The sequence below is a fragment of the Triticum dicoccoides genome, chromosome 7A (genome assembly GCF_002162155.2).
Source record: "Triticum dicoccoides isolate Atlit2015 ecotype Zavitan chromosome 7A, WEW_v2.0, whole genome shotgun sequence".
NCBI classification, from domain to species: domain Eukaryota; kingdom Viridiplantae; phylum Streptophyta; class Magnoliopsida; order Poales; family Poaceae; genus Triticum; species Triticum dicoccoides.
The window spans coordinates 652582501-652597767 of NC_041392.1; the positions used below are offsets into that span (position 1 = coordinate 652582501).

At 56.0% G+C, this 15267-nt stretch overlaps 1 protein-coding gene across 1 annotated transcript; it reads left to right on the top strand.

Moving 5' to 3' along the window:
- The first annotated feature begins 10744 nt into the window (after positions 1 to 10744).
- Positions 10745 to 14042, top strand: LOC119333805 (gibberellin 2-beta-dioxygenase 2-like). The gene is made up of 3 exons (XM_037606567.1): positions 10745 to 11148; positions 13298 to 13661; positions 13785 to 14042. Exons 1-3 carry the CDS (start codon positions 10745 to 10747, stop codon positions 14040 to 14042), a joined length of 1026 nt encoding a protein of 341 aa, XP_037462464.1.
- Positions 14043 to 15267: the final 1225 nt, after the last annotated feature.

The following is a 15267-nucleotide window of genomic DNA, read 5'->3' on the forward strand; positions in this document are numbered from 1 at the left end:
TCACGCACGGCCTCGTCAGGCTGGCTCACGAGGGGGCGGAGAGATCAAGGCGGGGTACCTCACGAGGTGCCCGTGACGCAAGCCATGACGATTCAGGGCGCCAGGCGGGTGCCAGCCCGCGCGGCGTCCTCCTTCCCTCTTTGGTGCAAAGGGGGCAAGCACAGCCGCGGAGTACCGAGGCATCAGGCAAAGGTTGCCATTTCGGTGCAACGAGACCAAGACCAGGAGGACTACGAGACGGAGGTCACCATGGAGCCCAAGATGGCGTCATCACCAGAGCTTTGCACAGGCGAAGACTGCTTTTGTCAGGATAGCTGATACTTGTTGTCCCCCTTCAAATTAGCCCGCCATTGTTGGCTCCCTTCCCGCTCAATTTTTGAGGAGAGGACCAGGGCCTCTATAAATAGGACTAGCCACCCCCAGGGTAGAGGGGATCAAGAATCAGCCAACCCAGAAACAAGCTGGGGTCGAAATCAAGGTCGATCAGTTGGAGGAAAGCAGAGAGAGAGAGATAGAGAGAGAGAGAGAAAGGTGACTGAACTCCTCCGAGCAGTTCATCGCCCTAGCCAAGAACAAACCCTCGCGAGGCTGTTCACCCTTGTATTGTCCATCATCATCAGCCCAAGAGGCAATCCACCACACCACACACTGGAGTAGGGTATTACACCACAACGGTGGCCAGAACCAGTATAAACCCTGTGTCTCTTGTGTTGTTCTTTCCTTAGTTTAGATCCTAGCATGGCGGAGGGGCGCATGTAGGTAGGGGCGAAATCTCCGTGCGCACCCCAGTGTTCAAACCTCAAGGGTCTGCCGGAACCCGAAATCCGACATTTGGCGCGCCAGGTAGGGGTGCGCCGGAATTCGTCTTCCACCGCCCCGTTCTCCTCCGACCATCACGCCCATGTCTGACGCTCGTCGGGCCCGCGCCGAGCGCCGGGCCGCTCTCGCTTCCCGCGTCGCCCAGACGACCCCTGTCGGCGGGCATCCACACCGTTCCCCGTCACCTTCCGTCAACGCCGCCACCGGCCCAGCGGGGGACGAGCGGCAAGCGTCGTCCCAGCATCCGTCCATGCGGCAAGACGGCCGCACCGCAACTCCCTTTCTCACCCCAGCTGGTTCTTCGTCTCGCGCGCTCCGCGCGCCCATGGAGGCTCGAGCTGCACTCATCGCGGCAAACGAGCTCCTGCGCTACCGTCCCGTCGACGACGTCTACGAAGAATGGCTCGACCGCATCACCGAGCTCATTTGCGCCGCAGGGGGCTCTCCTGCGCCGTCCGTTGCATTGCACCGCACCCCGCCCCGCGCGGGCGACGAGGCTCCGGCGGCGCCCCGGCTGCCTCCTCCTCAAGAAGACGCCATGGCCCCAAGGCGCGTGGCCCCTGGGCGGAACCCACTCCGTCAGGCGCCAGCGCGGCAAGAGCAGAGCTGCCAGGAAGTCCCTCACCCGCAAGAAGCTGCCCGGACGCTCCCTGCTCTAGCACGTCGCGACCATGCCCCTGCTCCCGCGCGTCAAGACCCCGCGCTGCTCCTAGCTGCAGCGCGTGGGGACATGTAAGACCAGGCTCTCCGTCACCCAAGGCCTCCCGTGGCCACAGCAGGCTACCGCGCCTTCACCACCGAACTACACAGCGTAGGGTCGCCCGGCAAGTTCAAGCCAGACCTGCCTCCTCGCTACGACGGCACGGCTGACCCTGCGGAGTTCCTCCAGCTCTACGAGCTAGGCATCGAAGCTGCCAACGGAGACGAGAAGGTCATGGCGAACTGGTTCCCCATGGCACTCAAGGAAGGGGCCCGCACCTGGCTCCTGAACCTGGCTCCAGGCACAATCTCCTCCTGGGAGGAGATGCACACCCGCTTCATCGCCAACTTCCAAGGCACTCGCGACCGGCCCCCCGCCGTGAGCGACATGCGCCGCATCAAGCAACAGCCCTGGGAAACCCTACAGAAGTACATCCAGTGCTTCAACAATGCACGCCTCAAGATTCCCAAGGTGACTGAGGAGGCCATCATCTCGGCCTTCTCCGACGGCGTGCGCGACGTCAAGATGAAGGAGGAGCTGGCGATGCATGAAGACCTGTGCACTTCCTTGGAGCTTTTCAACTTGGAAAATAAGTGTGCCAGGGCTGAGGAAGGGTGTCTCTCCCTCCTCGAGCTGCCTGCCGCGGACCCAGAAGAGAAGAAGCCCAAGGCCAAGGATGTGCAGCGCAAGGGGGATGTTGTGCTCGCGGCAGAACCAGACACCAAGCGGGGCAGAGATCAGCCCGAACCCTCCAAGGGCAGCCGGTACTGTGTGTACCTCGACCTCCACACCCACAACACCAACGAATGTCAAGAACTCCGAGCTGTGCGAGAAGGAAGGATCGGCCGTCGCCCCGACCGCAGTGACCGGGGCTACGGCCGAGGAGGAGGAAGAAACGCAGGACGCTGGGAAGACCGTGGGCCACGCCAAGGGTGGCGCGGCCAACCTCGCGAGGATCACTGGCAAGACCCGCCTCGCGAGAGAGGATGGAGGGATCAGCCTCGCGAGGGAGACTGGAGGGATCAGCCTCGCGAGGATCACCCGCAAGGCAACGCAGGCCTCCCACCACTGCCGCCGCAACCAAGGAGAAACGAGGACCGCCACCAGGACGAGGAGGCTGGGGGCTTCCAGGAGCCGCGCGCGATCGCCTGCATCTTGGGCGGAGCACAAGCCCCAGCCTCTCAGCGCATCTTCAAGCAGTTCGCCCGCGAGGTGAATGCAGTCCTTCCCAGGCTCGAAGCCACGCGCCCCCTCAGGTGGTCGTTGTGCGCCATCACGTTCAGCTCAGCAGATCAGCTCAAGTGTGCAGCTACAGCCGGAGTCCTCCCGATGCTTTGTTCCCCAATCATCAGCAACGTGGTGGTCACCAAGACCCTCATCGATGGAGGGCCAGGGCTCAACGTCCTATCCGTGGAGACGTTCAACAACCTCCAAGTGCCCTACAGCCAGCTTCAGCCAACCAAGCCCTTCTCCGGTATCACTGACGGCTCCACGGTCCCGATTGGGCAGGTCCGCCTCCCTGTCACCTTCGAGGCACGTGACAACTACCGCACCGAGCTCATCGACTTCGACGTCGCTCACATTCACCTGCCATACAACGCCATCCTAGGGTACCCAGCGCTGGCCAAGTTCATGGCCGTAACTCACCACGGCTACAACGTCCTCAAGATGCCAGGAAGCGGCGGAGTCATCACGGTGCCCTGTGAAGAGAAGGACGCGGTGTGTTCCCTGGAACGAGCCTTTCAGGCCGCGTCCCTGGAAGACCCGGATCGTGGAAGCAGGAGGCCTCCCGAGACCACCCCCAAGAAGAAGAAGACATCGTCAGGCCCGACCACTCAGGAGGCAGGCCCCTCTGAGCCCACGCCTACCCAGGGGGAGCCACCCTCCATCACATAGGAAAGCGCGCCCGGCGCCCTCCTCAGGCAGGGCTCGGGGGCTCTCCCCTGGAGGGCCACCGACCTGGCTAGGGTCACGAGGGAGGCGCTTGGTCACCACATGGAGGCATGTTTTGAAGCACGTTTCCCTCGAGAAGGAGCAAGGCAAGGAGATCCAGATCCTCAGGAGTTTGTCAGCAAGGCCATTCAGGAGCTACAGGAGTCAAGAGTCATGAAAGGCGTCCGCCGCTTGCCAGCAGTGGCCCCCCATCCAGACGACGATGGCGGGCGGCGCGTCTGCATCGACATACCGGAGCTCAACCGAGTTGCCTCTCTGGAGCACCTCTGGCCCTCGCGAGTGGGGCGCTGCGGAGGTCCACCCCACAGCTATGTTCGCATGCCTTACCGCTTGCGGAACGCTGCTGACGCGTACCAGCGCCTCATGAGGGGCATCATGGAGGCACGAGAGCCCAGGCGTCCCGCAGCCCTGGCAGAGATGGGATGGCCCGCGAGGAGCCGCCAGCGCCTCCGGAGCCTCCCGAGGCCCCTGGGCCTGGGGGCTCGTGAGGATCGGCTCCCGCAGCCCACCGAGCCTGCTACACCAACACCCCTTCGTCCTCAACATCATCAGGTGACATCTTTTGAGTTTTACTTCCAGCTGGGAGCGCCCCCAGGGCTGCATTATTCCCAGGTCGCGTGGTTCCGTCCCTGCGGCGTGTATCCCTTTATTCCATGTTGTTAGCTTACCTTGTTGGGGGCGCCCCTCAGGCTGCATGATCCCCAAGCCACTCGGGCCAGGCCCAGTGGCATGTATCCCATTTGCGTTTATTTCTGATTATGCATTAGACCCACCATGCTTGATTATTTGATACCGGTCCACGGCACCTCTTCTCCTCCATGCCGACCACTTGCACGTTAAAGGGGGGGCACCTGAGCATCGCGACTGAGGGCTCTTACTGGCTCTCCAGCCCTCACCCTCTGGCCTTGTCCATGGCATCGCGACCTGGCATACCAGCGACGGCTGAGACCAACTCGAGGGCCGGGACCCGAGGACGTAGAGTGCCGACATCTAACCAAATTTGCAGGGACACATCACAAGATAAGGCCCAGTGCCAGGCGCAACCCGCCTAGAGGTAGGGCCCCGTGAGTCCTACGCTGGCTCACGGGTGCCCAGATACACCTCGCCAGGCCCTACTGTGCCAGCCACGTGTCAGGGCGGGGCTGTACACGCCCCGGGGGCTCCTCCCGGAGGGGGGCCCCCTCCCACGTACCAGTGGAAGCACCATGCTCCGCGCTGGCTGACGACACTGCCGAGGAGCGGCTATGCCCGTACGCATACGGTAGCACTATGCTCCACGCTGGTGATAAATAACTAAGGGTGGCCCCGGGCCACATCAACCTGAGGGAGCCCAGAGCCCAGTGTCTAGCCTCATCGTAACGCCTCCCCTCGGGAGTGCCGCGCGAGGGGGCTGGGCACGGGGGCTGCGCCTGGGTCACACCCAGACGCACGCCGCCCAGCCAGGTCCCCCTGGGCCTGGTTCATCGCGCGTTTCTTCCCGAGCGGAGCCAAGGTACGAAGGCCGTTTGAGCGTCAAGGGGGACTCCTCAGCATCGCGACTTAGGAGCCTAACTGGTCACGTAGCCCCTCACTCTGTGGCCCCGTCCTGGTTTCCGGTCAGGACCATCGCTGGGTGAGGCACGTGCGTGACCGGGCTCTGCAGACGTAGAACGGTGGATCCACTCACATCATACCTCCCTACATGCAGTTCGAGCGTCAAGGGGGACTCCTGAGCATCGCGACTCAGGAGCCTAACTGGTCACGTAGCCCCTCACTCCGTGGCCTCATCCTGGTTTCCGGCGGGACCATCGCTGGGTGAGGCACGCGCGCGGCCGGGCTCTGCAGACGTAGAACGGTAGATCCACCCGCATCGCACCTCCCTACTTGTTGTTCGTGCGCCAAGGGGGACTCCTGAGCGTCGTGACTCAGGAGCCTAACTTGTCACGTAGCCCCCCACTCCTTGGTCCCGTCCTGGTTTCCGGTCGGGACTATTGCTGGGTGAGGTACGCGTGGGGCCGGGCTCTGCCGGCGTAGAACATAAGCAAGTAGGAAGGAAAAGCGCTAATTTCAAGGAATTCAAAAGCAAATATTACAGTCCACACTGTTATCTCAATGCCAAATGCAAGTTTAAATGCCTCCCCGAGGCATGATACGTGTGCAGGAATTAAAAGCAGGACAGGAGCCACGACGGAGTCACTTGGCGGCGGGGGAGCAGCGCGGAGCGGGTTCGCCTCATGGAGCAGCGGGGTCGGCAGCGCCTTGCTCCAGCTTGGTGCTGAAGGCCCGGAGCTTCCCCAGCAGAGCCTCCGCGCGACCCTTCACGGCCTCGGCAGCGGCAGCGGCACGCTCACCACTCACTGGCTCCAGCAGGCTGTCGAGGTCGACACCGGGATCGCGAAGGTAGATGTGGGTGAGGACCCGCGTCAGTGCTGCAGAAGACAAGACACGCGCCTCGGCCTCGGCCGTGGGGCCAAGGCCAAGGGCAACATCTTCAAGAGCGTGAACCAGGAAGGGAAGCAGCTTGGCGGGGCCGTCCTCGGCGCCAGCCAGCGGGCTCTCCAGGCCGCTGTCGTAAAGCGTCCTCAGCGAGGAGTGAGCCTTCGCCTCCAACTCCGTGAAGGACGCACGGTCCTCGGCAAGAACCAGGGCCTTGCCGTCCAGCTCGGCCTTCCTCGCCCCCAACTCCTGCTCCAGCGCGCCTAGGCGGTCGCGGCGCTTCCTGAGCTTGGCCTCCCGGCCCTCGATGGCTGCCTCGCAAGCCTTCACGCCTTCTTCCTGCTCTTGGCGAAGGCGGACCTTTTTCGTGAGCTGATCCCGCAGGCCTTGCAACTCGTCCTCCAGCGCCTTACAGCGACCGCGGACGTTGACCACCTTCCCCAGGGCTGCATCACGAGCAGCCTTAGCCTCTAGGACGGCCTGCTTCTCCTCGTCGCATGCTGTCGAGGCCTGGACCAGCGCCGCCCGAATCGAGGCGTCGGAGCGAACCCATCTAGAAGCCAGCTCCAAACGCCAGGCCACCAAGCGGGGGTCGGCGCCAAGAAGATCCTGCCGCAGTCGGTCCAGCTCAGCAACAGCACGATCCAGAACGGCAGAAGGAGTCGGAGAGACAGCGGCCGGTGGAGTAGGAGGAGAAGGCGGCAGCGCAGCCGCAGCATCCTGACAGCTGTAGTGGCGGAGGCAGGCAAGAGCACCTCAGGAGCCACTTGGGCGGTGGGGGCTGAGCTCGCCCCAGTCGGCTCAGCCAAACCTCGCGAGGACGACCGGGCAGGAGAAGCCTGTGCGTCGCGGTCACCCTCCTTCGCGGGCAGAAGCGCCGCCACGGATGGAACCTCGGGAGCCCCCTTCGGCTTCTTTGCTGCGGGCGCCAACCTATCCAAAGATGCGGACGTCAAGCCTCAGAAGTAGAGCAAGAGATAAAGACAAGAATCGAATGCTTACGGGTCGTCGCCAGTGAGCTCAAGCGGCCTCCGGCCAAATTTGAAGCCTGAAAGCTGGCTGGAAGGGTCAACCTCGGGAAGTTTGAAGGCGGAAGGTGCGTCTGCGGTTCGCCCCGAGGCCGGGGGAGACCCGCGGGATATCAGCCCGGTCCTGTCCTTCTTCGGGATCGGGGGCGAGCTCCCGCCGTCCTGCTCGTCGTCGTCTTCGTCGTCATCTTCGTCGTCATCGTTCGGAGAGAGGCGGAGAACGCGGGACCTGCGCCGGGGAAGGGGAGCCCTCGACTCTCCGTCAGTCGCCTCGGAGTCAGGCCCTTTTCCTCGCTCCCCTCCTTCTTCCTCTTCGCTGGAGTCGCCGGAGGGCACGTCCACCGGTTCCTCGGGAGCTTCCAGAGGCACTGGCCCATCCCCGTTGAAGACGGGCATGGACTTCACCACCCGCTCCCAGTCGTTGCGGAGGAACAAGGGCGTAAGAGCGCCCTCCGGCCTCGCCACATTGCCCCCGACCAGAGATTGGAGAACCGCAACCAGGTCTCTGTCGGCCAAGGCCGCGGGGCTCGGACGGGGCCTCCACATTGGAAGCGAGTACTGCCGAAGCGGAGCCAGTCGGTGCTCCAGGAACTCCCTCCGCAGCGATGTGTCGGTCAGCTTCGCCGCTGCCATGTCGGTCGGCCTCAGATCTGCGTCCATCTTCTCCAACACCATCTTCGCGCGGGGATCCGCGAGCTCCGCTCGACCCCAGTCGCTGGAGCTTGTGGGCTGCTCCATGAGCAGGATCAGCCGAGGGTGGATGCACCCAGCATCCATCAAGATCCACTTGCTCCTGAAGCCCTCAATCCTCTTCCCAGAGTTCGAGATGGCAATGGCGCCGCCATACGCGACGAAGCTCGCGCACGCGGAAGCAGTCCCATGAGAAGTCCGAAGGTAGAAGTAGTGGCGCAGCAAGGCCACTGAGGGCTGCACCCCAACATGTGCTTCGCAATAATAAGCAAAGATTGCCAGGAGAAGGATGGAGTAGGGATGGAGATGCAGAGCCTGTAGCTTGTAATGGCGGAGGACAGAGAAGAAGAACTCAGAGAAGGGAGGCACCAGGCCAGCAACAATGGCACTTACGAAGAGCGGATAGAAGGTGCTCCTTTGACCCTCAGGGGTGGCGGAGCCGACCTTGAACGCCTTCGCCCCATCGATGCCCCACGCCGTCGCCATCCGGCGCAACCGGGCAAGGCCCGCCTCCGACACGTTCGGCGAGTCCAGGGCAGACGAGTACCAAGCTACGGCGGGGGGCTGACGAGGCGCCATGGCTCCCTAGGTCGCGCGGTCAGAGCAGATCTGGAAATCTCGGAGGAAGGAAGGAGAGGCGCAAGAAAGGGGATCTAAGCAGCAACCGGAGAAGAAAGCAAGAAGCAGGGCCTAGGCGGATGCCACTCCTTTATCAACTCACGCGGTTGCTAAGGCGCCCACGTCCAGTCAACCGCCACGCGGCGCCGAAGGCCGCAGGCTGTTAGGGCCCGCGGCGCTTCGCTCTTGCCCTTCCGCCTCCCTGCACGGCCAAGTCCGGGCGCGCCTTGGGCCCGGGGGCTACTGTCGGTGTTCTAGGAACGGGGGTCCCCAGACTTGCCTGCCTGCGGCCTGCGGCGTGGCTCAAAGGGGGACCCAGTACGGCCCATCTTCGCCAACACAAACCCAAGACCCTCGCGAGGGGCCAAGCCTCGCGGGGGGGAGGGGGGGGACGACGCGGAGCTTCCTCACGCACGGCCTCGTCAGGCTGGCTCACGAGGGGGCGGAGAGATCAAGGCGGGGTACCTCACGAGGTGCCCATGACGCAAGCCATGATGATTCAGGGCGCCAGGCGGGTGCCAGCCCGCGCGGCGTCCTCCTTCCCTCTTTGGTGCAAAGGGGGCAAGCACAACCGTGGAGTACCGAGGCATCAGGCAAAGGTTGCCATTTCGGTGCAACGAGACCAAGACCAGAAGGACTACGAGATGGAGGTCACCGTGGAGCCCAAGACGGCGTCATCACCAGAGCTTTGCACAGGCGAAGACTTCTTTTGTCAGGATAGCTGATACTTGTTGTCCCCCTTCAAATTAGCCCGCCATTGTTGGCTCCCTTCCCGCTCAATTTTTGGGAAGAGGACCAGGGCCTCTATAAATAGGACTAGCCACCCCCAGGGTAGAGGGGATCGAGAATCAGCCAACCCAGAAACAAGCTGGGGTCGAAATCAGGGTCGATCAGTTGGAGGAAAGCAGAGAGAGAGAGAGAGAGAGAGAGAGAGAGAGAGAGAGAGAGAGAGAGAGAGAGAGGTGACTGAACTCCTCCGAGCAGTTCATCGCCCCAGCCAAGAACAGACCCTTGCGAGGCTGTTCACCCTTGTATTGTCCATCATCATCAGCCCAAGAGGCAATCCACCACACCACACACTGGAGAAGGGTATTACACCACAACGGTGGGCCGAACCAGTATAAACCCCGTGTCTCTTGTGTTGTTCTTTCCTTAGTTTAGATCCTAGCATGGCGGAGGGGCGCAGGTAGGTAGGGGGCGAAATCTCCGCGCGCACCCCAGTGTTCGAACCTCAAGGGTCTGCCGGAACCCGAAATCCGACACTCATGTTCGCGTTCAAGGCAAAATCGATCGGGCAGCCGGCAGATCCAACCCTGGAAGCCATGCAAGGGGGTGGGGCGGAGAGGGGAGAGCCGACGGCGCACGGCGGCGGGGGCGTCGCGTGGTAGGAGGTGGCGGAGGCGGAGATAGTCAGATAGGATTGGGAGCAGGGTCGTGAGGTCGTGCGGGTGGGTTATTTTTTTTATCTCGCCCGTATCAGTTCGACTGACTTATGACTTATTTCAAGGACTGTGGGTTGTATATTAAAAACACAGGGATCTCTTTGTAATAATGCCGCGACGATGAATTCGAGAGACTCAACCCGTGCTTTATTATTAGGGAAAGACTTAGTTATTATGATGACATCCTTGGCTCCAGATCATCTACTCATATGAAAACATTCTCTTACCCTGCCTAGCTGACAAAACCTTGCGAGTATGCAGTATGTTTTATCGTTATAAGCCTTGCTACTTCCTAGGCTAATAAATCCCTGACCAAATTAGGTATGAATGAAATGTTAAAAATTGTTTTAGAGCTCATGTACATCCACTCTTGATTTCCTTGACTGGGTGATGTACACATCCCCTTCTGTTATGGGGAATTGTTATGGATTGGTTGTTTCTTTCAAGAGGCTAATTGTTTTTATATATGCCATATATATTTACATTTTTTGTTGTTAAAGTGTGATATGTAATACCATCTATGAACCCCAGATCATTGACTCTTACAACCATAAAAGAGAGGCCTTGCTATTCAAATAATATGCCGTTTATCTGGCGCATGTGGCGTAACGGGTCATCTAGTTATTCTAACACCAGGGCCGTGTCTTCACTTGTCAACAAATAAGCACAGAAGATCTTTCTCCACACTCGCCGGCTCTCCGCCGGCGCAAACCCGTCGGAATAGAAAATATACGACGGCCGGCAATTTAGAGAAAGCGAGTAGTATAACTGGTTCTAATCATCCCCGACAACTAAACTAATCAGACGGTTTAGCCCGATTAGAGCAAAGACAACACGCCAACAGCAGAACCAAGTCCAAGTCCGAGCAATCCAATAGGAATCTCCGGAGCTCCATATATCGCCACACACACGGCCACGAACCACCTGGCTGCCCCCATTGCAAGCTCGAAGTAGCAACACACACCACCTTACCCGCCATTGGAGCACGCGCGCGCACACACACAAATAACACAACACCGGTAAAAGGTCCGATCAGCTCAGCTGGTTGCGGGGGCCAAGACGTGCGTGCGTGCGCCATGATGGCGTCCTCTGCAGCACCGGCGTCGTCCTCCGCAGCACCGGCGTGCCGGGACATGGCGCCCGCCGGCATTCCCACGATCGACATGTCCGCGCCGGCGGGGCGGGCGGAGCTGTCCCGCCAGATGGTGGAGGCGTTCGGCGAGCGCGGATTCTTCAAGGCGGTCAACCACGGCGTGCCGCTGCGGGTGTCCGCCCGGCTGGACGCGGCCAGCGCGGCGTTCTTCGCGCGCCCGGCGGAGGAGAAGCAGCGGGCCGGCCCGCCGGACCCCCTGGGCTACGGCAGCCGGAGCATCGGCTCCCACGGCGACGTCGGCGAGCTGGAGTACCTGATCCTCCACACGGACCCCGAGGTGGTGGCTCGCAAGGCCAGGGCCATCGATAGGGACGACCCTTCGCGATTCAGGTATGGCCCGTATGGGCGCATGCATGCAGTGTCCCTTTCGCACATGAACATGAATAAACTTGTACCTACATTCATTGTTTCTTTGTTCTCGGAGCGGCATATTGTTTGGTTGCTACTGCTTAAATACCAAGAAAAAACAATAGGGCAGCCCTTAATTAAAATCCGCCATGTCAAAGCTATATAACGCTATAGCAAATGATTGTACAATGATTTCATTTAGCGAGAGATTGCTCAGAACGCTATAGCGAGCTATTTGTGGCGCTATAGCGCGCTATTTTTTGAGTGCTTAATACTCCTGGTACTCTTGTTGTGTCATCATGCTGTTGCATATGATGATACTGCATCTCAAGTTTTGGAGATCTTCATTATATATGTATTTCACCATATCTTAATCTCTGCATGGCTAAGCGAAATACCACCTCCATTTTCAGAAATGACTTACTGTGTAGTCAAACTTACGACAGAAACTTTTAGAACTTTAATCATTTAGATTTGTAAGACGAGAATAATAGCATTAGACATGTCGTGATTTTTTTTCACATTGTGCAATAGCATATGAATACAAAAAAAGAGTCAAAGCACATGACGCCGTATAAAATCTAAAACATCAGCTACGTACGAATAGATAATTTAGTTTGCTAAATGGTGTACATTTAAGTTAATTGTACGATAATGCCAATAAGAATTCTCATGGTGGGTGGTATCATAGATTAGTATCATGTGGATGATAAAAATGTATGATGCTACATAGTATCATATGTTGGGTGTTTTGTATGACCTACAATAGCACCTTATTTCATGACATGATACCAACATCCTCTCTTTTTCCTCAATTAACAGTATGGCGTGTGAGCACTATGCCTAGTTGACATTAGATGAGGCTACATCATAAACAGTTGTCATACCCATACCCACCGAGTGAGGTCTAAGTCATGTATATATAATATAAATAGTACTTAATGCGTGATTTTCATCATGTTTAATTCATGAATCACAGGAGTTCAGTATTTTATGATTCAATAGCTATTAACCTACATGGCGCCAAGTTGATTGGGGGAAGGGCGCCATTTTTCCGTGTTTGATACGTTCTGAAACATTTTATCAAAGTACTATATAGTTATTTGTTGTTTTACTACTTAGTGTTCTAATTACTGCAAACTATCTATGCATGGAAAAATTCAAAGGACACAATTGTTTCTCCTCCAATAGTGCTTTGTCCAGTTGCCTTGCTCGCTCACACTCGTTGGCTGGTTTGGTCGCCTTGACTCGCTCACTTGGTCCCCCTCGCCAGCGAAAAAACCAACCTCTACTAGTCCATGGAAAAGCCAACTTCTGATATTTTATAGACAAAGAATAATGTGCACATTCTAAAAACTGTTCACATATTTTAAAACGTTCATGGATTTGAAAAACTATTCACGCATTTAAAATTTTGAAAAAAATTGAAAAAATGTTCACAATTTTAAAATAGTTCATCTATTTCATGAATTGAAAAAAACGTCCAGTAGTCTTTAAAATGTAGCTTAATTAAAATTCCAAATTTTGAATGAAGTACGAACATTTAAAAAATGATTTTTTAAATGTTCATGTATTTACAAAAAAGATATAAGAAACAAAAGGAAACATTAAAAAAACCAAGTGAAAACTACGCATAGAATACAAAAAGATAAGGTAGAGAAAAACCAGGGAAACCTTATAGAAGATTCTCAAAACCGAAACACCCCAATACATTCATATGGACTGGCCTGTTCGTTCCAAGGGACTGGCGCCAAATAGGGCCTTCGTGGCCGTCCCCACAGTAATTCGTTTGGGCTTTGGCCCAAATGAATGGGGGAGGCTTATGGGTCTAATTGAGAAGCCCAAATAAATTAGGTTGGGGGGAGAGGTCTTACGGGAGAAGTTTAGGAAAAGAGAATCCTCCCTCGAAGAAAAAAGTCAAAAGAAGAATCCGTACATGCGACGCTGTAATGCCAAATACTCCCAAATGTTACCATTTGGAGGACAAGTATTTCCGGAGGGAGGGAGTATCTACTTGAACCCTTGCAGCTCCATCGTCTCAATGCATGGAGACATGCAAAACAGTGAAGCATGTACCTTACTTCGTCTCCTGTGACAGAAAAACAATCTCAAATAACTTTTTTTTCCCCAGTGAGGCGGTAAACGAGTACGTGCAGGCGGTGAGGCACCTCGCCTGCCAGATACTTGACCTGCTGGGCGAAGGCCTGGGCCTCCGGGACCCTGCGTCCTTGAGCAGGCTCGTCACGACCACGGACAGCGACTCCCTCGTCCGAATCAACAACTACCCACCTTCAGCCACCGGCGATGGCGGCGTGAAAGCCGCGAGCGCCGTCGGGTTCGGGGAGCACTCCGACCCACAGATCCTCAGCGTCCTCCGTGCCAATGATGTCGATGGCCTGCAGGTGCTCCTGCCGGACGGCCGCGGCGAGGACGCCTGGGTGCAAGTTCCGGCTGACCCTGCCGCCTTCTTCATCAACGTCGGTGACCTTCTTCAGGTGACCAGCAGTGCTAGTAGTATCTGAACCAACACTTTTTTCCCGTTATGCTCTGGCAGTTAAAGCCAGATTATAAGGTTATATGTTGAGCTGAGCGTGAATTGTTCTCCCTCTGTTTTGCAGGCTTTGACAAATGGGAAGCTGGTGAGCATCCGGCATAGGGTGATGGCCAGCACCAGCAAGCCAAGGCTGTCAGCTATCTACTTCGCGGCGCCGGCGTTGCACGAGTGTGTCTCGGCGCTCCCAGAGACGGTGACCGCCGACGCGCCGCGTCGGTACCGGCCGTTCACCTGGGCGGAATACAAAAAGACGATGTACACGCTTCGTCTGAGCCACAACCGCCTCGACCTCTTCAAAGTCGTCGGTGAAGGATGTGGTTGATGTGAAACAAGAAAGACAAATGAATCTCTATCTCTTTCATTAATGATCTCTGTACATTATATATCACTCGAGGGATGTGAACGAATGGACATATCCATTCGGGAGGGAGCGAGGAGAGACGCGACAGTTAGAAAAGGCTAACCGCCTGTCGGTTTACAAGGTGGAGATTATCCATAATTAAATATATTTAATTAATTCTTAACACTCCCCCTAATCTCCGCCTTGATTATGTAGAGTCATCATCTTGAAAAGTGCTCCTCCAAAAACCTTGTGGAAAAAATATGAGGAGATATACGTAATATGCCATTAAAAACTCCTTCCCAAAAACCCAGTGGGAAAATAAGGAGAAAATGTCATATCACCATGCTTGTATTACTATTGCCTCATTAAAAACCTTCTATAAGAAACCATGTAGGGAAAAAAACTCATAAAGGAAAAGAGTGCAAGGTTATCGTTCAGGAGTGCACTCCCCCTGAACCTTGCAAATATCAAAGTCATCTCATACTAATTCCACTAACTTATTTGTGGAATGAAGAACTTGATAGACTTTGTGAATAAATCACAAAAATTATCACATGACTTAATTTGCAAGATATTTATCTTCCACCTTTCTTCAACTCATGGGGAATAAAATACTTTTAGAGCCATTCATAAGCCAATGTTGCTCTTTATAACCTGTCTGCATCTGCGTAATACAAACAACATTATCTTCATAGATAATGATGGGTGGTTTCTATCGACCAATCTCACTTGAACTTTCAACAAAGTTCATCATTCTGTGAAGTCACATACATTCATGTGATGCTTCATACAAATCAACGATTTCAAAATGACTAGTGGATGCAGCCACTAAAATATGTCTTCTCGACTTCCCACAAAAAGTCACACCTTCATTCGAGGAGACAAAAACCAGTCCATGATCTAGGATTATGGGGATCAAACATATACCCAGCATCACAATATCCAACCATGGTCATATCTTGATTTTTATCATAAAATAAACCAAGATGTTGGTGTCCAGAAGATATGCAAAAATATTCTTCACACCAACCCAATGCCTTTTAATCAGTGATGCATCGTATCTGGCCAATAAAGTCACTGCTAATGACATACCAGGCCTGGTGCAGTTTGCTAGATACACCGGTGCTCTCATTGCACCGCGATATGGAAACTCACGTCCAAATATCTCTTCATCACTGTCGTTAAGACTTAATGGGTCCTTATC